Source organism: Lissotriton helveticus, chromosome 8 (genome assembly GCF_964261635.1).
Source record: "Lissotriton helveticus chromosome 8, aLisHel1.1, whole genome shotgun sequence".
Classification (NCBI taxonomy): Eukaryota; Metazoa; Chordata; class Amphibia; order Caudata; family Salamandridae; genus Lissotriton; species Lissotriton helveticus.
Window position 1 is genome coordinate 10,954,606 of NC_136069.1, and position 21,466 is coordinate 10,976,071.

Sequence of the window (21,466 nt, forward strand, 5' to 3'; positions counted from 1 at the left end):
AATACGAGCCTATAACCATGTGGGCCTGCCACAGAGCAAACTGTAATCATATATGATGAATAGACATTTACACTGTAGAGGAACGTAACGGGCGGGCCATTAGGTTGCAAGAACTAAGGTGTCTAACAGTTACGGAATCGGTGGACGTACATTTTATAATTAAAATACGACAGGGCCAGTTACAATAAAATTATCTAGATATACATTTGCGGGCAAGTACCATGGGTGGCGTTAATTCGAACTTTCAACAGTACAGTAATCAATAACACATCAGAACTTAATATCAATAGGGATGTCGAAATAGTCAATCAATTCTCGTCCCCGCCCGCCATGTGCTTCAAAACTGCATACGTATCTCGTGATTTCAAGGTTCTGCAACCAGTACACAACAAGGAGTTACGAGTCCCATTTATTCCGGCGCCATTTTGGGCGAGGACGGGCAGGTCCAGGATATAGTCAAAATGTCTCTACCAACCATCGACTATGATGATGTTCATATGCTGTATTTATTAGAGTAACACTCATCTGTCCACATGAAATTAATTTGCCACAATCTAAACATGTCATTTTAATCTTTCCAAAGTTCTTCTAAATATTTGGGACCGTTTCCCTTGCCTCTGAAGCTCTCAGTGCCACTTCTTTGATGAATGTACTAGCAGGTCAGGGGTTCTCCTCCAAATCTCTCTTTTATGCAGCACTATAATTAATTGGTGCCACCTCTCCATATGACGATGCATGGTATAGTTACCACAACTATATATTTTTTCGGTTCCTCTGGAGAGTTCATCGTGGCAGATGAAGCGTGTAACGTACCGGGCATTTACCTTTTTTTGCATGTACAGGAAAGGAAAAAAAAATCGAGCGTCCGAGTTCTAAGGTGTCCCAGGGCCATTTTAGTGGACCAGGCCCAAATCCAAAGAACATGCCGCCATTTTGAGAGTCCTCTTGCAGCCGCCTGTTGCTGTAGCATCAAGAGCAGCCGAAACTCAGCTGAATGGCAACTGAAACGGTAAAGGGGCGCCCCACTACAGCAGACGAGCCTCCACCTAGGAAGGCCCATTCACGCCGGCTCCCCCCCCTTCGGGCACCCCACGCCGTTATTCGGAGCAGTATTGTAGGATGGCCACACCAGTGCGGCAACTTGCTAGACATCACCTCGGTGGTAACCGAATCTCAACGCCTTGTGGTGTCTTCTATTCAAAAAACATTGTTATGCTGCCTTCGACCTATTCGCCGCAAGTGCGCACACAACTCAACTGCATAGCTTGCTAGACACCACCTCGGTGCCATCCGGATCTTGGAATGTCAGCACCTTTTGGTGTCTTCTCTTCAGAAAATATTGTTGCGCTGCCTTTGGCCCCATTCGCACATCAGTCCGCTACTGACGCCATCTCACAGGCTAATGGGGCGCCCCACGCCGACTTTCAGCATTGTAGAATGACCACACCAGTACAGCAACTTGCTAGACATCACCTCGGTACCATCCGGATCTCGGCGCCCCACTGCAGATGAAGTGCCTCTCAACTATGAAACCGCCACGGTGACATCCGGATCTTGGCGCGTTGTGCTGCCTTCGGCCTATTCGCACATCGGTCCGCTACTGACGCCATCTCACAGGCTAATGGGGCGACCCACGCCGAGTTTCAGCATTGTAGGATGACCACACCAGTACAGCAACTTGCTAGACATCACCTCGGTGCCATCCGGATCTTGGCATCTCAGCGCCTTGTGGTGTCAGTCAGAAAATATTGTTGCGCTGCCTTTGGCCCCATTCGCACATCGGTCCGCTACTGACGCCATCTCACAGGCCAACGGGGCGCCCCACGCCGACTTTCAACATTGTAGGATGGCCACAGAAGTGCGACAACTTACTAGACACCACCTCGGTGCCATCCGGATCTTGGCGCGTTGTGCTGCCTTCGGCCTATTCGCACATCGGTCCGCTACTGACGCCATCTCACAGGCCAACGGGGCGCCCCACGCCGAGTTTCAGCATTGTAGGATGACCACACCAGTACAGCAACTTGCTAGACATCACCTCGGTGCCATCCGGATCTTGGCGCGTTGTGCTGCCTTCGGCCTATTCGCACATCGGTCCGCTACTGACGCAAACTCACAGGCCAACGGGGCGCCCCACGCCGACTTTCAGCATTGTAGGATGGCCACACCAGTGCTGCAACTTGCTGGACACCACCTCGGTGCCATCCGGATCTTGGCGCGTTGTATTGCCTTCGGCCTATTCGCACATAGGTCCGCTACTGACGCCGCCTCACGTGCCAACGTATTTTCTCCGCATTTTATACCCTATGCCGCATAACAGGTCATGTGACTTGTTTATAAAACTTTTCATTGGTTCATTTTACTTTTGGTTTCCTAATGATGGAAGGCTTGATCATATGACCTAAAAACAACACTTTTCATTGGATGAAAACTTTTTTTTTCCCCCCAAACGATGAAAGCCCCACCTTGTTTCTGGATGTTTCAGACTAAACTGGCGTCAGCATGAGAGCACCACCATCTCGTAGCTCCGTCGTGGTCATTCCGCGAGCAATCATGGCAGCCGCTCCCCACCAGAAGCCTGCAGGAGTCGGGGCCCCCAAAACTTTTGATGAATTCTCAAGGCGGAGGGGACGCTTTCGAGAATGGGGTCCAAGACCTAGCAGACAAGCGTCCGATTTCCAAGGTGTCCCAGGGCCATTTCAGTGGACCAGGCCCAAAAAGGAAAGAGCCTGCCGCCATTTTGAGAGTCCTGTGACAGCCGCCTATCGCTGCACCGCAAGAGTGGGCGCAACTCAGCTGAATTGCGGCTTTTGACACAGTGGACCAAAAACGGACGGAATGGCAACTGAAACGGTAAAGGGGCGCCCCACTACAACAGATGACACTCCACCTAGAGAGGCCCGTTCACGCCGCCTCCCCCGGGGCGCCCCACGCCGTTATTCGGAGCAGCATTGTAGGATACCAAAACCAGTGCGGCAACTTACTGGACATCACCTTGGTGCCATCGTTCTGCTGCCTTGGAACTATTCGCACAACAGTTTGCTACTGATGACCCACCCCCCGCGACGCCCCACGCCGTTATTTGCTGGGTGGCAACTTACTAGACATCACTTTCGTGTCATCTAGATTTCGGCGCGTTCTGCTGCCTTGGAACTATTCGCACAACAGTTTGCTACTGATGACCCACCCCCCGCGACGCCCCACGCCGGAAATCTGGACGTTGTGCTGCGTTGGGACTATTCGCACAGCCGACCGCTACTTCGTTGTTTTTCCCTAAAAATGTTTATATGTTATTACTATTTTTGTTTTCTTGTATATATTTATAAATTATTAAAGTTTTATAATCTTACTACTTTGTCGGAGTGCTATATATTTTTAATGTGACACATAATTGTAAAAACTTTGGTGTACAAAGAGTCATCCCTGGAATCTTCCGCTTCACGCTCGGTCCCCACACCAATCACAATACAGGATGGTTTTCAGATAATAACAACGCTTCTGCTGTGACGGATCTCATCGAGTGTGGGCCTTGATCTACTATAACTCCTTTGAAGAGGGGTGATTCTTTACAGCTGTGGCCATAAACTACATCTGCAGGGCTAGCTGATAGCCTAGGACCGGCCTGGACAATCGGACACAGAGGAAAAGGAGTGTCAGAGGGTGCGGTAGTGAATAGGGCGAAAGGGAGGTGTCGGGCGGGCACAGGGTGTGATTCTCAGGGAAGAGCAGCGCAGATGGGGGGAGGTTTATTACCCATGCATAAGACAGAGAGCGGGGGTGACCACTGCCTGGGTGAGATGCTTGCGAGGGTGGGGAGCCATGCTAAGGATCGACAGCGTGCACAGAGTGGGTCTGGTCAAGGCATCTAAAATGGCTGCCGTGCACGACAAAAGTGTGGCATTTGAAAAAAAGACAAGATGGCGCAGACAATGTTTTTCAACACTTCCTGATTTCCTTCTAATCGAACGTTAACAGACGTTGGGGCATATTACCAAAGTTAAGCGATATTTATCCCTAACGATGCATTGCAAAGATTTTTTTACCGTCAGAAATTATCGCAGATAAACCTTGCTATTATCAAGGTTTATCGCAAATACGATAAAAAACGACCGCAATGCATTAATATCGCTGAAAACTCAGCGATATTCATGCATTACCGAGCTAATGCTCTTAGCCATGTTATCCACCTCCCATTGGATAACATGGCTAAGAACTGCTCAGGGCAGCTGTTACTTTTTGGAGATATTCGCGCTTATCTCGAATATTTCCAAAAGTTGATAATAGGAGATAGCGATGTTAGCGACTGTTTCCAGTCGCTAACATCTTGGCATGCCCACTTTGCATGTCATTAGTGATAAATATCACTCACATGCAAAGTGGGGCCCAAGATGGTCGCTATCTCCTACTAGCCGTCGCTAACTGGTGTTAGCAACAGCTAGGTAATACAGATATAATTTTATCTCCGCGAAGCGGAGCGCTGTTACAGATATATATCTTTTTTTGAACGTTAATTTCTCAAAATCCACTGAAGCACATATATTGAGACCTAGCAAAGGCACATCGGGCTACCAGTCCCTACAATTTTGCCAAGTTTCGTGCAAATCCATTCAGCCGTTGGATTATTATTATTATTTTTTTTTTTGCCCCGCGGGGCCCTTTTAAAACCTCCACATCAAACCTAGGGGGTCAGCGAGGATCTACTATTCCCCCTTATGGTCATTTGCCCCTTCGCTTTGGCCTCCTCTTGTCTCTCGATCCTACCGAGAGACAAGATGGCGGCCGCTACGGACTGTTTGGAATGTTGACAGACGCCGGAGAACCAATCAGCTTCGCTTCACAAAGCTCCGTTGCGCGAAAAGTACGCGTCCTGGAGCGCTGCCCGGTCCGCTGTTACAGATATATATCTTTTTTTAAACGTTAATTTCTCAAAATCCACTGTAGCACATATATTGAGACCTACAAAAGGCACATCGGGCTACCAGTCCCTACAATCTTGCCAAGTTTCGTGCAAATCCATTCAGCCGTTCGGGCTAAAAGTGAGGCCAACCGCCCTATGGAAAACTCAATGTTAAAAACACGTTTTGGGACCCCCCTTTTTTCTCGACCCCCCCCTGGACGAACCCCCCCCCCCAATTTTCAGGGGCTGCTCAGAAACAAAATGTGCCATTTTCCTGAAAATTTCAGCCAATTCCGTCCACAAACGCCAAAGTTATTAGACATAGAATTTTCAAAAATCCCATAGAGAAAAAATCCTAACTATATATACCTACTGGCGACCGCCAGTAGGTTATATATATATATATATCCGTGTGGACCCGAATTGAGGCTGTTCCGGAAATGACGTTTGGAGCCTATGTAAGCACCACTCACGCACACTGACGTAGTTCTCTTATTTCTGTACTACCAGACGCAGATCAGGAGCTATCTCGTGGCTCTTCGAGACCCCTTTACCTCAAAACGTTCACAAATGCCAGTGTGCAAGGAAAATGGCACCTCCCAAGACAACGGGGTCTAAACCTTGTAGGGACTGTTGGTAGCGAATGTCTGGGACAGATCCCCATCAGGTTTGCCTGTAGTGCCTGAAGTCGTCTCACAACTCTTAAGCCCTGCAGTGACTGCACGTTGATGAATCCAGAGGCCATTCAGGACAGCGAGGTGATTCTCTTTTTAGCCAAGCATCAATAGATCCAGCATTGTCCGGGTCCAAGTCCAATGGTTGGTCTGGATTTCATTACTGGTCCAGAAGTCAATCCTGCAGTATGTTGTCTTCATATTTTAAATCCTCGGGAAAGTCAAAGAAATCCAATGGGGAATCGGCTCCTTCCCACCACTTTTAATACTCCTGAGAATGTGTGAGGGTGTTGCCATGCCTCTCCATCTCGCTCCTGAAGTTGATCAGTGTTGGAGCCTATCCCACAATTTGTCTTATCACAACCTGAGTTTCCAGGGCTATCTGCAGCACTGAGGCAGGTCCAAGAGTTGTGCAAGGCCATGCTCCAAATCCCTGTGGTGGGCTTGGAGGTTCCATGGAACAGAGAGGCCCTCATCTAGAATACCATCGGTGGGTTCGCCGTAGGTGCCAGTTGAACCATCCAAACCCATTACCAGACCTCTGTACTCTTAGGGGGGTGACGAGCTGACGAGCTCGGGAGCTTGCGCCTTCATGCTGTGAGTGGAACTGGTCCTGAGAGATGAGGCAGCACGTTCTGCAACCTATGAACTTTGCTTTTATTGTTCCCTACTAAAGATTGAGGAATCATGAAACACGTGTCTAGGGATACGAATTGGAAATAAATAATACAGCACTGGCTATGAACACTTTGAACTGAGTATTGAGCGAGAAATCATGAACTACGTGAACCATCATGCAAGAGGTAATTACGCTGGGGCGTGTCTGGTGCGCTCCCACCCCCTAATAGTTTAAAAACCATTACCAGACCTCTCCTGGCACCCTTTCAGACTCCGGCACAATGCCTGTTCCTGATGCTGAGGTGCTACCCACTGTGCATGCCGACCCATGGCTGCGCCGCTATGACTTAGACATTGGTTGCATGCAGTGCCCATTGACCCACAGCCATTGCCAGATTCCCCTTTGAGACTCTGTGTCCCCTGCTCCACAGGACCAGCTTCAAACTCTTCATTCCTTATTTGGGACAGACTCTGACAATGTGTATGATGCAGGAGACACATTTTGTCAACCCTACCATGAGGGAAATTGGTATGAGGACCCCCAGGATGCCAGGGGCTTCTACCTTCCCTGATGCTGGCCTAGTCTTACCTCCAAGCCCTACAACGGAAGAAAGAGCCTCCTTTGACGTAGTCAGGTGGAGGGAGGCCAAGGTCCATGGCCTTCAAGTTCAAGTTCAAGTTCGGGAATTTGTATAGCGCACTACTCACCCAGAGGGTCTCAAGGCGCTTGGGGGAGAGTGGGTGCGTTACTTATCGAATAGCCAAGTTTTTAGCTGCTTTCTGAAGGAGAAGTGGTTCTGTGTAAGGCGGAGGTGAGTGGGGAGAGAATTCCAGGTCCTGGCCGCTAAGTAGGAGAAGGATCTTCCTCCCATGGTGGATCTATGGATGCGCGGAACTGCGGCGAGGGCTTGATTGGAAGATCGTAGTTGGCGGGTGGGTGAGTATAAGGACAGTCGTGTGTTGAGGCATTCGGGTCCAAGGTTGTAGAGGGCCTTGTGTGCGTGGGTGAGGAGACGGAACGTTATTCTCTTGTTGACGGGGAGCCAGTGGAGGTCTTTCAGGTGACCGGAAATATGAGCTTGACAGGGGATGTCCAGTATGAGTCTGGCTGAGGCGTTTTGGATGCGTTGGAGTTTTTTCTGTAGTTTGGCTGTGGTTCCGGCGTAAAGGGTATTTCCATAGTCTAGTGACTAGTGCATGGGTGACTGTCTTTCTTGTTTCGGTGGGGATCCAACGGAAGATTTTTTTGAGCATGCGTAGGATGTTGAAGCATGAAGAAGAGACTGCGTTGACTTGTCTGGTCATCGAGAGGGAGGAGTCTAGGATGAAGCCCAGGTTATGTGTGTGATCCGTTGATATGGGTGCGGTTCCGAGGGCCGGAGGCCACCATGAGTCGTCCCAGGCAGAGGGGGATGAGCCTAAGATGAGGACTTCTGTTTTGTCTGAGTTTAGTTTTAAACGGCTGTTCTTCATCCACTCGGCTACTTCTTTCATTCCTTCATGTAGATTGGTTTTGGCGGTGTTTGGGTCTTTGGTGAGGGAGAGGATCAGCTGGGTGTCGTCTGCGTAGGAGATGATGTTGAGGTTGTGTTGTCGCGCGATGGATGCGAGGGGACTCATGTAAACGTTGAAGAGGGTGGGACTGAGTGATGATCCTTGTGGTACGCCGCAGATGACTTCGGTGGCTTCTGATTTGAATGGGGGGAGGCGGACTCTCTGGCTTCTTCCGGCGAGGAACGAGATGATCCCCTCCAGAGCTTTTCCTTGTATTCCGACGTTGCTGAGGCGTTGTATGAGGGTGCTATGACAGACTGTGTCGAAGGCGGCGGAGAGGTCAAGTAGGATGAGGGCAACTGTTTCTCCGTTGTCCAGTAGCGTTCGGATGTCGTCTGTAGCAGTGATGAGGGCGGTTTCGGTGCTGTGTTTAGCTCGGCAGCCGGACTGTGAGGGGTCGAGGGAATTGTTGGATTCGAGGAAGGCGGCGAGCTGACTATTGACGGCTTTCTCAATGACTTTGGCAGGGAATGGGAGGAGTGAGATGGGGCGGTAGTTCTTAATTTCAGAGGGGTCTGCTGTGGGTTTCTTCAGAAGGGCGCTGAGTTCGGCGTGTTTCCAGCTTTCCGGGAAGGTAGCTGAGTTGAAGGAACAATTGATGACATCGCGGAGATGGGGTGCGATGATGGAGTCTGCTTTGTTGAAGATGTGGTGGGGACATGGGTCGGTTGGAGAACCTGAGTGGATGGAGTTCATCAGGCGGATGGTGTTTTCAGTGGTGATTGGGTTCCAGGCGTAAAGTTTGTGAGAGTGCTGTTTTGGTTCGGCGGTGTGTGGAGTGGATTGTTCTTCGGACTGGTTTTCAAAGCTGTTATGTATGTCGGCGATTTTGTTGTGGAAGAAAGAGGAAAGAGAGTTGCAGAGGTCTTGGGAGGGAGTGATGTCGTTGGTGCCGGCGGTGGGGTTGGTGAATTCTTTGACGATGTTGAATAGTTCCTTGCTGTTGTGGGCGTTGTTGTCGAGTCGATCTTTGAATGCTGATTTCTTGGTGGAACGGATCAATTGGTGGTGTTTGCGTATGGCGTCCTTGAAGGTGGTCAGATTTTCGTTGGTTGGGTTTTTTCTCCAGGATTTCTCGAGGGTACGACATAACTTTTTGGATTTCATAAGGTCATCGTTGAACCAGGGGGTTCACCTTGGAGGTCAAAACAAATGTACCGGCTGAAGTCCTCCAACCAGCGCAGACTAATACTGATGCCCTGCTGCCTTTTAAAGATGCTCTCAGTAACACTCTTTCAAGGGGCCTGGACCAAACCTTGTCTGGTCTCCCAGTAAATCACCAGACTCTTTAGCACCATTACCCGGCTGACCCTGATCTTCTAACTCCACATCTTTCCCCTGATGATAGCTCGGTAGTGCAAGCTTCTGCAAGCAGGGCGAGCCTTATCGCTTTCCCGACTGCTGTCCCAGATAGGGAGTCTAAGAGGGTGGAGACCTTTGAGAAGAATTCATTTTCTTCTACAAGTTTTTGCCTCCAGTCTGTCGGTGCAAGTCATCCTTACGGGTGCTATTCCCATACTCTGGGAGCCTTTTGCTCAAGTACTTCCAGGTGTCAAGGAAGAACTTCGTCCCATACTTATACAAGCCATACAAGATTGCTAAATTTTCAATCAGGTGTAGCCTGGCTACCACAGATTCTTCTGAGCAAGCCATTGGCACCACTTACAGAGGTTTGTGAGTTTATCAGGTCACTAGGTTCATTTTCACTTCTTTGTTTTTTTTTTTTATAACTTTTTTTTGTGTGTAAATACTGGAACATTGGCTAGTAGAGCCTTTCATAGGCTGTACTAAAAGATGTACTTTTAAGTAAGTGTTCCCGGATTTGCGTGCTGGTAGGACAGTTCAGTGCTTATGACTATAATGAAGCTTCCACTGGAGTCGAAAATGGATTGCAGGCAAGTAACTGTTTCTTCTCCAGTCTGGGGTAGTCAGACCAGTGTTCTCCTTTCAATAATTGAAAACTTTCCAAAACATTTTTTAGAGCAAGTGGTTGTGGCCACTCGCGAAGGTGTGTTCTTATCCTTCAGGAGTGTATGTGAATCAGCCAGGAGGCTCTCACGTTGCTAAACTTGCTTGAGGAACCGTATATTAATATGAGACAGTAGTACATACTCGGACATTGACTGAGTAGTTCCCCCTGCATCTTGCATCATTTACTCCTGCTGCTTGAGGAACACTATAATAATGCAAGAGAGTTGTACATACTCAGACATTGACTGAGCTGCTCCTGTTGTGGGTGCCATCACTTACCACTGTAGTTGGAGGAGCGGTACATTTATACGAGACAGTAGTACATGCTCCGACATTGACTGAGTAGTTCCCCCTGCATCTTGCATCATTTACTCCTGCTGCTTGAGGAACACTATAATAATGCAAGAAAGTTGTACATACACAGACATGCACTGCAGAGTTTCCGTGGCAGGGCCCACCGTTTGCCTCTGCTGCTCTCTAAGTGGTTACTCCATTAGGGCTCTTGGGTCCCTTGGGAGGTGAAGCAGAATAGTGACCGCTTAATCTAGGGAAGTGGTTCTTAACCTGTGGTCCAGGGATCCTTGTGAGTCAGCGAAGCCTGTCTGCAACTACTTAGAAAAATAAATATGATTAAATATGATGAACAGTAATAGTGTATATACATAAAAAATCTGAAATGTGAAATTGGAGGATAGAAATTAAGTGAGCATCCTCCGATTGATTTGTCAGAGCAGTGCAGGGGCATTGAACGAGATATAGTATAGATGACGAGTGACCAGCAGTGAACAGGCGTGCCTACTGTTGTTGGAACAGAGAGGTGTGCCACCTTCCCTCCTCATCCTTATGCAACCAAACCGTAATGTTTTCCCAGTGAACTCAAGGCTATGAGAAGGAGATATAGTTTAAATGCACAGTATTGCAAAAAAGAATAAATAATGGAGAGAAAAAAATTGAAAGGAAAAAAGCATTGGGAAAGTACAGTATTGACCTACCAGCCCTGATCATAAAGTGCACTTCTCTTGAGGCCGAAATCCTCCTGTAACCATGCAAAAGGCTGTCACTCCCAGTGCAAGAGAACCAATGGATGAACTGGGTTGATCCACTGCCCAATGCGCTGCTCTGTTGGGTGGAAGCAAAATCTGAAAGACCGCAGAATAGACAAATGAATGAAGAGGCCTGGCCTAAAGCCTGTCTATCCATGTGTTGATTTGGTAACTTGTATTTTTGGAATACATGAGGCTGGTAAGATCTCTAAAGCTAACTCCAAGGCAGACCTAAAAAGGCACTGGTGAAAGGCACCCACATTTGGACACAAGAGAAAGTCATTAGCTGTTCATACTACTAAATCCTTTGTTGCTCTGGTCTCCATGGCCATTTGGGATTTAAAGTGGATACTCCCAAAGACTGCTGCCAGGCAAGTAATTGACATTTCACCAACTGCTAGGAATAGATTTCCAATAGTGACACAATCGTAGGATAAAGAGTCAAGTGGACAAATGTCATGTTCTTTAGCAATGAGGTTTGTAGCAACATGGCTGGTAGAATGCACCCGCCCTGGCGGACTTCAGGAAGAACCTTAAGACCTTGTTTTTCGATAGAGACTATGACACCCTCAGCACCCAGATACCCCTAGGGGTCACAGTGCTGTGCTATACAAATGCTGTTTGATTGAATGAATATGAGGTGAGAGGCTGGAACATGGACACGTGGCTGAGGAGCAAACTGTGAATGGTTGTCTGGAGATCCGTGTTCTACTCAAGAGATCCCAATTAAAGCTCTTTCTTTCTGGTCTCTGCAGGGAAAGGAGCAGAGACCGGCACAAAGCCCACAGTAAAGATGGCAACCGATCGGAGAAGTCTGTCACTATCCAGACGCCTCCTGCTGAGCCACTGCTTGGAGACGAGTCGGTCCGAGGAGATGAGGGGCAGGTAAGAATTCATCCTACTCTTATTGTATCTGCTCCTAGTGAATTGCTGCAACGGAGTGGAAATAGGGAGTCCAAGGGCAGCCGGTACTTTATCCTATTAGAGGAGCTAATCAAAGTAAGTGTATGAGCTGGTGTATTCTAGGAAGAAGCTAGTGCATCCTGCAGGGGAAGTCTAGGTGTCCTTAAACACAAGCACACTTTTTAGGACCTTTTACATTTTCTGAGATGTGCTTACTCGTGAATCAGGTTTTACTGTTTGCCATATGCGATCCGACATCCATAATTTAATTTAATATGTCCAAAGCGATGGATGGCGAGGAGATAGAAAAAGAAAGAGCATGTGAGAGGGAGCTATTGTGTGAGAGGGGTAGATATTGTGTGAGAGATATTGTGTGAGAGAGAGATTGAGAGAGGGATTGAGAGAGGGATTGAGAGTGATATTGTGAGAGAGATTGAGATAGATTAAGATTGATAGAGATATTGAGATTGAGAGGGCTGTTGAGCAATATTGAGAAGGATATTGATCGATTTTGAGATTGAGATTTTGTCTATCAAGTTGTTGGATGTTGTAAAGATGGAAATAAGTTCAAGATCTGCCTTAGTTAATTATTTACCCAGTGTTTAGATACATACAAGAGTGAGTGGTGTGGGCTCACTGATTGATGGTCTCAGCACATCGCATGCGGCCGGGTGATCCCATCCCATCCCATCCCTCTCAGCTGGGCTGTGTGCTGTGCATCTTGTCAAGATCTGGGAGTGTTTCTGGATATTTAAAGATTTCCTGCAGTCACACAGAGTCAGTGTCAACCGTTCTTTTTTTTAGACTTGCTTCATTTCTTGTAAGTAAACCATAGTGAGGTCTTAAGTGCAAGCATAGTGATTCATCACTGCATGGCTGATGCATGGAAAGTGGCTGCCGGGGTCAGTGTCCAAGAGAGATTTCTACAGCTAGAGCCAGAGGGACGCTTACTAATGTGGGGGCAACAAAGGCTGCAACGCCCTGTTTATATTGGAGAAGAGGTTCCAGCTGTGAGGATGAATACTCCTCTCGGACAGGCTGTCAAGGGTTGTAATGCTATTGTGTCAGAACTCACCTGGGGGCACAGGGCACGCAGTGGTTACTGGACCCCAACCGTGGGGCTTGAGGTAGTTTACCACTGGTGGCTCATGGTCCATCCTACTATGGCATTCCAAACTGGGCCAAGTACACCGCTCTGCACCTGCCCCGGCCTCAGAGTGGTGAGGGCGAGTAGGTCTAGACTTCTCGGGGAAGGAGAGTGGGGTCAGAGAGTCAGAACCCATCAATCACACAACAAATCCGATAAGGAAATGTCCAAAGCAGTGCTTTTCTGTCTGCAAAGAGAGCTACTTTTATCACTCCTAAATGTAATACAGAACAGGAAGAAGGGGTAGCATCACTCGGATGGTCACCATGGAATCGACAGGGTTTACTACACAGTAAAGAGGAAACGTTTCCATTTTAAGTGCAGGTGTGGGCTCACTATGGCTGGACTGGAGCAGCTCCCCTGCAGTCTGTGACGTGTATGTCGGTCTGTACTTTTTGAACAAGCATTTCTGTTATGCGAATTGAGGTATTAACGGTCTCACTAAGTGGTTATGTTCAGTAAGTTCATAGTTTGTGCTGGCAGATGTTTCCATTACCTGGCAGTTGATGCACACACTGTCCTTGCACGTGTGTTCAGGCATGGACGGACTCAGTGACACTGCTGTACGTTGCAGTTGTTCTGTTAACATCTTCTAGTTGTGATGTTTTACATTTTATAAGTGTTAAGTCACCAGGTGAGTAACATACCATAATTTGCTGTCCAATACCATGATCGTATAGAGCCATACAAAACCAGGCAGTTGACTAAATAATAGCATACTTTAGATTTTCAAAGTAAAAGCGCACGCTACGTTTGACATGCTCAGAGTAGGCTACAGAAAATGATTTTACGTCTATTTGAGTACTTGGTCCTGAATTCCCGCTTATCTGAGACTGGGTTGGGGCCTACACTGTTCCTTACTTTTGATGCACTGGCGTCTGTGTTCAAATGTCACTCTATAGCCGCCTTGAACATGAACAGCTGGTGTGGAGGCAGAATTAGAAACCTTCTCTGACCTTCATGGTTGGAGGCAGATCAACGAGGTACCCTTAGTGTTCCCTTTGACTCCCCTTTTATTACAGTGAAGGCTCTTCAGTCATCAAATATACAATATAACAGCCTCTGAAGCTCTGCACCGTGTAGCAGGTACCAGAAACAGTCCAACTTCAGGTGCACACAAGGTCATTGCCATCTCTTTGACCTCTTCGGTACATTTCATCTATTGATGCATATACAGCAGTTCACGACTTTAGTATTGGTACAAATACTTTACTTTTTGTTGGTTAGGAATTTCTCTGTGGTGGTCTTGCAAAATCAATTGGTTTCACATATTGATGTGGAAGCCTCTGTGTTCCATCACCAGATTTAGGAGATCAGTCTGTGTGTGGGATGAGGAGACTATTTCCTTGAGAGTTAAATCCTCTCCAGTTAAGCTTCTCCCTCACCACGTGTCTACCAAGGTCATGACAGGGGGACAGCCCAGTTAAGGAAGCCTGGAGTTGGACTTGGGTGGATCAATGGCGGATGAGGAGTGAGTCGGGGTGTGTGCACTGACTCGAACAGTTTCTGTTAACGTGCGGTTTAAGCTTGTTCATTTTAATTTCCTTTAAAGCACTTATATGGCACCCTTAAAAATAGGCCGTTTATCTCCTGACCAGGTGTCTTCCTGTCCCCATTGTAACATTGACATGGTAGATTTTAAGCATTTGGCTTGGGGTTGCCCATTGGTGTGCGTTCTGGTCTCAGGTAGTTGATAGAATTGCGCGTACCACAGAACTGCAGGGAACACTCCTGCCTCCGTTTTGCCTGTTGGGCAATGTGAGGAGATCCAAGGGAAGAAAGATGGCATATAGGTTCCTACAAATAGCGCTGGTATTGGCCAGCAGGCGCGTGGCTATCACGTGGATGGGGCAGAGGGCACCTCGCTGGTACACTGGGAGAGGGATGTGGCGGAGTGGTCCCTGGCAGAGCAGATCCATATGAAGAGTTGTAGAACTAACAACAAGCTACAGGAGGAAGTGGAAGTGTGAGGGGGAATTGTGGGATCATTTCCTGGCTCCCGAGGGTGGGACGAGGATGAAAGTATGGACGGTTAATGATGTGATTGATTGCTTCTGAAATTACTCCCCTATTAGATCGCATGATCACTGCATTTCCCTGTTATTCCAATGTCATGCATAGCTTTAAAAATGACTGTGAACTTCCTATGTTACTGTTCTGTTGCCTTGTTTGATGTGATGGGCTTTGTTTGAAAAACGAGCTTTGTATCTGTATGTGGCCTTCCTTATGCACCCAAGTTTCAACTCAATGTTTGTGATGCTGTTGATGTGTTTTAAATAAAACAAAGTTTATTAGAGAAAAAAAAGAAGCTGGAAATTCTATTCTGGCCTGTTACTTCAACTTCCTTTCCACATGTGTCTCCCAGTACTCCATCTTTCACTCGAGTAGTATATCTAGTGCGACATGCCCATCCACGGAACTTCACATTGATTTATCCGCAATTCAGTAACCAAGAGTGCACCACTGCAAGGATCCCTTACTCTAAAGTCCTGTGTGACCGCCTTTCAGGCAGCCTTGTCTCTAAAGCCAAAAACTGTGGAACCTTTCCTTAGAAATGAGTCGTCTTCCACCCGAATTTTCCAGGTCATGCTATCTCACCTAGGATTTGTTCACAGAATAAAAGTCAACCACTCCCTAGTACTTACACATTCCGACCAATGGACTGCCCATGTCCAGACACACCTCCTTCAGGTCCCACTTCTTCACCTGAAGGGCTATCTATAGCTCCAGACCTGGCTTTAGCCAAAAGAATCTATGACAATTTCCTCCATACAAGACCCTTCGCTTATGACTAGCACCTCTTGTCTTTCCCAGATGGATGGAGCAGTAGGTATATAGTGAGGATAGACTGAGTCGAGAAGGTTGAAGGACTTTGCAGTGACAGTGGACAGAATGGAGACACTTTAAGGAGTCTGCAGCCAAGATGAATCGAGCTGGGGAGGATGAAGGTGAATGTGGTGAGGTTTAATAGATGTGAGGCGGCAGGAGGGATTTGTAGCGAGGGCGGATTGAGCGGTGATCCATGCGTTAAGAACTGGCACGCTTAAACACCTTGGCATGGATTCCCAGCATTGTGCTTGCTCTACCTCCGTAACCGCTGGAATGTACAGATAAGACTTTGAGATGCTGCTGTAAGTGCTTTGGTTGTCACTGTGTGAGTCAGTGGATGGAATTTCCTGTGAGTAAGATGTTGGATTTGCTTGCAAACTAAGACCTTGGCTGTTGCATGTGAATCCTTTGCTCAATTTGTGTCTGACAGGAGGATGACAAACTCAGTTATGATTTCTTTGAGAGTTTTTCTACTGTCTTTTTAAAGTGACTTCACTGTCTGAGTGGTAGTGCCCTGCTTAGTGCGATAGTAATTAATTAAAATCGGCCAATAACCGGGCGAGTCAACCCTTTAGGCTAAAGTAATAATTCTTACTGTCTGAAACAGCTAGTAAACGTGAGCGAACTTCTGAGGCTGAAGTGAAGCTGCTACTTCCCGAGGCAGCAGGGAACAACATGAGTAATCCTCTAAACCTGAAGCGAGGGTGCTTTGTACTTAAAGGAGTCAGTAACCATGAGAATATACCTGTGGGGCTTAAGTGAGGTTGCTTACAACCGGAACAGGTGGTAAACGCAAGATTACACCTCTAATGTATGAAGTTAGAGTACGTACTATCCAAAGCAGCCTCTAGCCAGGAGACTAAACATCTGAGGCGGATGTGAGAATGTTTAGTATCTAGAGATGCCAGTAACCATGAGCCTAAACCTCTCCGGTGAAGTGAGGATGCTTGCTACTCGAAGCAGCCAGTAGCCATAGGAGTAAACCTCTGAAACAGACAAATATTTCTAATAGTATAAGCAGCCAGTACCCATGCAAGTAAATATCTGAGGCTGTTTACCACCCAAAGCAGTCCAAAACCACAAGAGTAAGTCTCTGAAGCTAAACTAAGGGTTCTTACTCCCATACTCAGCCAGTAACCAAGCGAGTAAACATTTGAGGCTAAAGTAAGGTCTCTTACTACACGAAACAGTCTGTAAACACAAGAGTAAACCTCGGAGGCTGGAGTGAGGACGCCTCTTACCCGAAGCAACCAATAACCACAAGAGTAAACCTCTGAGGCTGAAGTGATGACGCCTCTTACCAGAAGCAACCAATAACCACAAGAGTAAACCTCTGAGGTTGAAGTGAGGACACCTCTTACCCAAGCAACCAATAACCACAAGAGTAAACCTCTGAGGCTGAAGTGATGACGCCTCTTACCTGAAGCAACCAATAACCACAAGAGTAAACCTCTGAGGTTGAAGTGAGGACACCTCTTACCCAAGCAACCAATAACCACAAGAGTAAACCTCTGAGGCTGAAGTGATGACGCCTCTTACCTGAAGCAACCAATAACCACAAGAGTAAACCTCTGAGGTTGAAGTGAGGACACCTCTTACCCAAGCAACCAATAACCACAAGAGTAAACCTCTGAGGCTGAAGTGATGACGCCTCTTACCTGAAGCAGCCAATAACCACAAGAGTAAACCTCTGAGGCTGAAGTGAGGATACCTCTTGCGCAAAGCAACCAATAACCACAAGAGTAAACCTCTGAGGCTGAAGTGATGACGCCTCTTACCTGAAGCAACCAATAACCACAAGAGTAAACCTCTGAGGTTTAAGTGAGGACACCTCTTACCCAAGCAACCAATAACCACAAGAGTAAACCTCTGAGGCTGGAGTGAGGACGCCTCTTACCCGAAGCAACCAATAACCACAAGAATAAACCTCTGAGGCTGAAGTGAGGACGCCTCTTACACAAAGCAACCAATAAACACAAGAGTAAACCTCTGAGGCTGAAGTGAGGACACCTCTTACCCGAAGCAACCAATAACCACAAGAGTAAACCTCTGAGGCTGAAGTGAGGACACCTCTTACCCAAGCAACCAATAACCACAAGAGTAAATCTCTGAGGCTGGAGTGATGACACCTCTTACCCGAAGCAACCCATAACCACAAGAGTAAACCTCTGAGGCTGGAGTGAGGACGCCTCTCACCCGAAGCAACCAATAACCACAAGAGTAAACCTCTGAGGCTGAAGTGAGGACACCTCTTACCCGAAGCAACCAATAACCACAAGAGTAAACCTCTGAGGCTGAAGTGAGGACACCTCTTACCCAAGCAACCAATAACCACAAGAGTAAACCTCTGAGGCTGGAGTGAGGACGCCTCTTACACAAAGCAACCAATAAACACAAGAGTAAACCTCTGAGGCTGGAGTGAGGAGGCCTCTTACCCCAAGCAACAGCTTCGGGTAAAAGCAACAGCTTTTACCCGAAGCAACCAATAAACACTAGTGTAAACCTCTGAGGCTACAGTAAGGTTGCTTACTACCCTAAGCAGTCTGTAACCACAAGAGTAAACCTCTGAGGCTGGAGTGAGGACTCCTCTTAACCGAAGCAACCAATAACCACAAGAGTAAACCTCTGAGGCTGAAGTGATGACGCCTCTTACCCGAAGCAACCAATAACCACAAGAGTAAACCTCTGAGGCTGGAGTGAGGATGCCTCTTACCCGAAGCAACCAATAACCCCAAGAGTAAACCTCTGAGGCTGAAGTGAGGATGCCTCTTACCCGAAGCAACCAATAACCACAAGAGTAAACCTCTGAGGCTGAAATGAGGATGCCTCTTACCCGAAGCAACCAATAACCCCAAGAGTAAACCTCTGAGGTTGAAGTGAGGACGCCTCTTACCCGAAGCAACCAATAACCACAAGAGTAAACCTCTGAGGCTGAAGTGAGGACGCCTCTTACACAAAGCAACCAATAACCACAAGAGTAAACCTCTGAGGTTGAAGTGAGGACGCCTCTTACCCGAAGCAACCAATAACCACAAGAGTAAACCTCCGAGGCTGAAGTGATGACGCCTCTTACCCGAAGCAACCAATAACAACAAGAGTAAACCTCGGAGGTTGAAGTGAGGAACCCTCTTACCCGAAGCAACCAATAACAACAAGAGTAAACCTTTGAGGCTGAAGTGATGACGCCTCTTACCCGAAGTAACCAATAACCACAAGAGTAAACCTCTGAGGCTGAAGTGAGGACGCCTCTTACACAAAGCAACCAATAACCACAAGAGTAAACCTCTGAGGTTGAAGTGAGGACGCCTCTTACCCGAAGCAACCAATAACCACAAGAGTAAACCTCCGAGGCTGAAGTGAGGATGCCTCTTACCCGAAGCAACCAATAACCACAAGAGTAAACCTCTGAGGCTGAAGTGAGGACGCCTCTTACCTGAAGCAACCAATAACCACAAGAGTAAACCTCTGAGGCTGAAGTGAGGATGCCTCTTACCCGAAGCAACCAATAACCACAAGAGTAAACCTCTGAGGCTGAAGTGAGGACGCCTCTTACCTGAAGCAACCAATAACCACAAGAGTAAACCTCTGAGGCTGAAGTGAGGATGCCTCTTACCCGAAGCAACCAATAACCACAAGAGTAAACCTCTGAGGCTGAAGTGAGGACGCCTCTTACCCGAAGCAACCGATAACCACTAGAGTAAACCTCTGAGGCTGAAGTGAGGATGCCTCTTACCCGAAGCAACCGATAACCACTAGAGTAAACCTCTGAGGCTGAAGTGAGGATGCCTCTTACCCGAAGCAACCGATAACCACTAGAGTAAACCTCTGAGGCTGAAGTGAGGATGCCTCTTACCCGAAGCAACCGATAACCACTAGAGTAAACCTCTGAGGCTGAAGTGAGGATGCGTACTACCCACAGCTGTCCAAAAACCAAAGCCTACTCTGTGACCATCAGTTTGACTTCATATGTGCCTGAAAAACAGAATTCGCTCCAACTGATATCTGAGAACTGCCCTAGCAGGAAAAACAGCTGATAGACCAGTCAACATTGTGAAGCATAGTAGATCATTAAATACTGCTGTCAGTGCTCCATGTCTGAATAGCAATCTCCTGCACAGCTCTCAGTAGATCGGGATCTTCCTGACAGACTGGAGCCAAGAGGCCCTAGGAGTCACTTCTAAAACAGACTTACAAATAAGGCTTGTATCTCATGCTTCCTTCTCTCCCTGCTCATTTCCACTTCCTACATGCCACCCCAAACACAGGTCATAAAACGTCAGTTTTGGCTACGCCTACAGTCTGGATGGGAGTGCACATGAAGTAAACAGCACCGCCTGCCTGGAGCTTAATTGGTTTGGGTGTAGAGCCTTTGGTATCTACATTTCCATAAGATCGATATTTGTCTTGTGTCCAGAGACAGAATACAAACATCCTACTATTGTGTTGGCCTTCCCACCTTGACAGCTAATGCCTGGCTCACACTTTAAGAAGATTAGGAATCCTTTTCCAGCTCACTTTCCATCCACTATAATTTTCTATAGTATTCTTGTTACTTTCTTGTTCACGAAATGATGCCTAAACAAGAATTCAAATTGATCCTTGACCTGAAGACTGCAAACAGATGGATGAAGAAGGAAAAATCCACTATGCTGACCTACATTGAAATCTTGCACCAGTTCCTTGAAACAGACTGGCTATATGTACACCATAGGCCCTCAGATGCTAACTTCAACATTCCAGTTTCAAAAAAAGCATATGAAGTTCCTAAGATTTCTGATGGGCAACAACTTCAACCAGTACATGGTCCTGCCATTCAGCATGAAATAAGGCCCAAAGACTTTTTCAAATGTGTTGTGGCAGTGGCGACATACCCGAGAAAGGAAAAAGATTTTCATATTCCCTTACCTAGACTGCTGTCCCATCAAGACCTCGCCTCCACACAAAGCACTGGTCCACTTTCAGATAGATCTCCATCCTCGAGTAGCTGGGTTTTTGAGTTGAGCAGCGAAGTCAATGTTTGTTCCCGTTCAATTCATTCATTGCTTGTAACATAACTGGATGCTCAGTTGGGAAAAGAGTATCCTTCAGACGAGAAGACTATTTTACCCATCTGAAGGGTGGCACTCTTGGCAAGACTAAAAGGCAACACATCAAACAGAAGCTAGATCTCGTGTCCAGTGGGGTTCGTGGGGATTGCTTTTTTCTAGTTCCTTTTGCCCATCTGCAATGAAGACCACTACAGCAGTCCTTATAATCTTATCGGTGCTCTGGTGCATGGTGCAGCTTGGAAGAAAAGCTCGCACACAGGCTGCGGTCCAGTGATTCCATGGTGTCACCAATATGACAATCTTTTGAAATATGTACTCTCTCACTAAGACTTATCAACACTAACAACTGTGACAGATGTCTTCCTGATGGGATACAGTGCAAACATGGATTCTCTTCAAATGCAAGACAAAGCCTCATGACATCAACCCTTCAGAGTTAGGATATTCCATTTGGTACTCAAGTCTTTTCGTCCCACATTCAAGAAGTGCCCAGACTACAGCTGCAGGTATCAACAACCAGAAATGAAGTGGAGTGCCCTTTCAGTAGAGTGGTAAGGGAATGTTTTGTAACTGGAAATAAGTTCTATTACTTTATCTTTTTTAGCTGGATAGGTCAGTGTTGCAGTATTCTTTAGTTAATGTACATTTTGCAGTCAATACTGCCTGTTAAACTGTAACTCCGGTTCTACTGTGGCTGGAGAAGAAATATAAGGCCCCGGATGACAGTCCTGCATGTCTTATTGGCCAAACCAATAACCGGACTCTGTTATTTCCCAGGCAGC

General features: G+C 47.1%; 1 protein-coding gene across 1 annotated transcript in view; it reads left to right on the plus strand.

The window, feature by feature from the left end:
- Positions 1–21,466, plus strand: part of VANGL1 (VANGL planar cell polarity protein 1) — a 252,222-nt gene that overhangs the window by 125,953 nt on the left and 104,803 nt on the right. Inside the window, exon 3 of the mRNA XM_078656365.1 lies at positions 11,513–11,642. Coding sequence (XP_078512491.1) covers positions 11,513–11,642 — 130 coding nt within the window. The remainder of the gene's footprint in view (positions 1–11,512; positions 11,643–21,466) is intronic.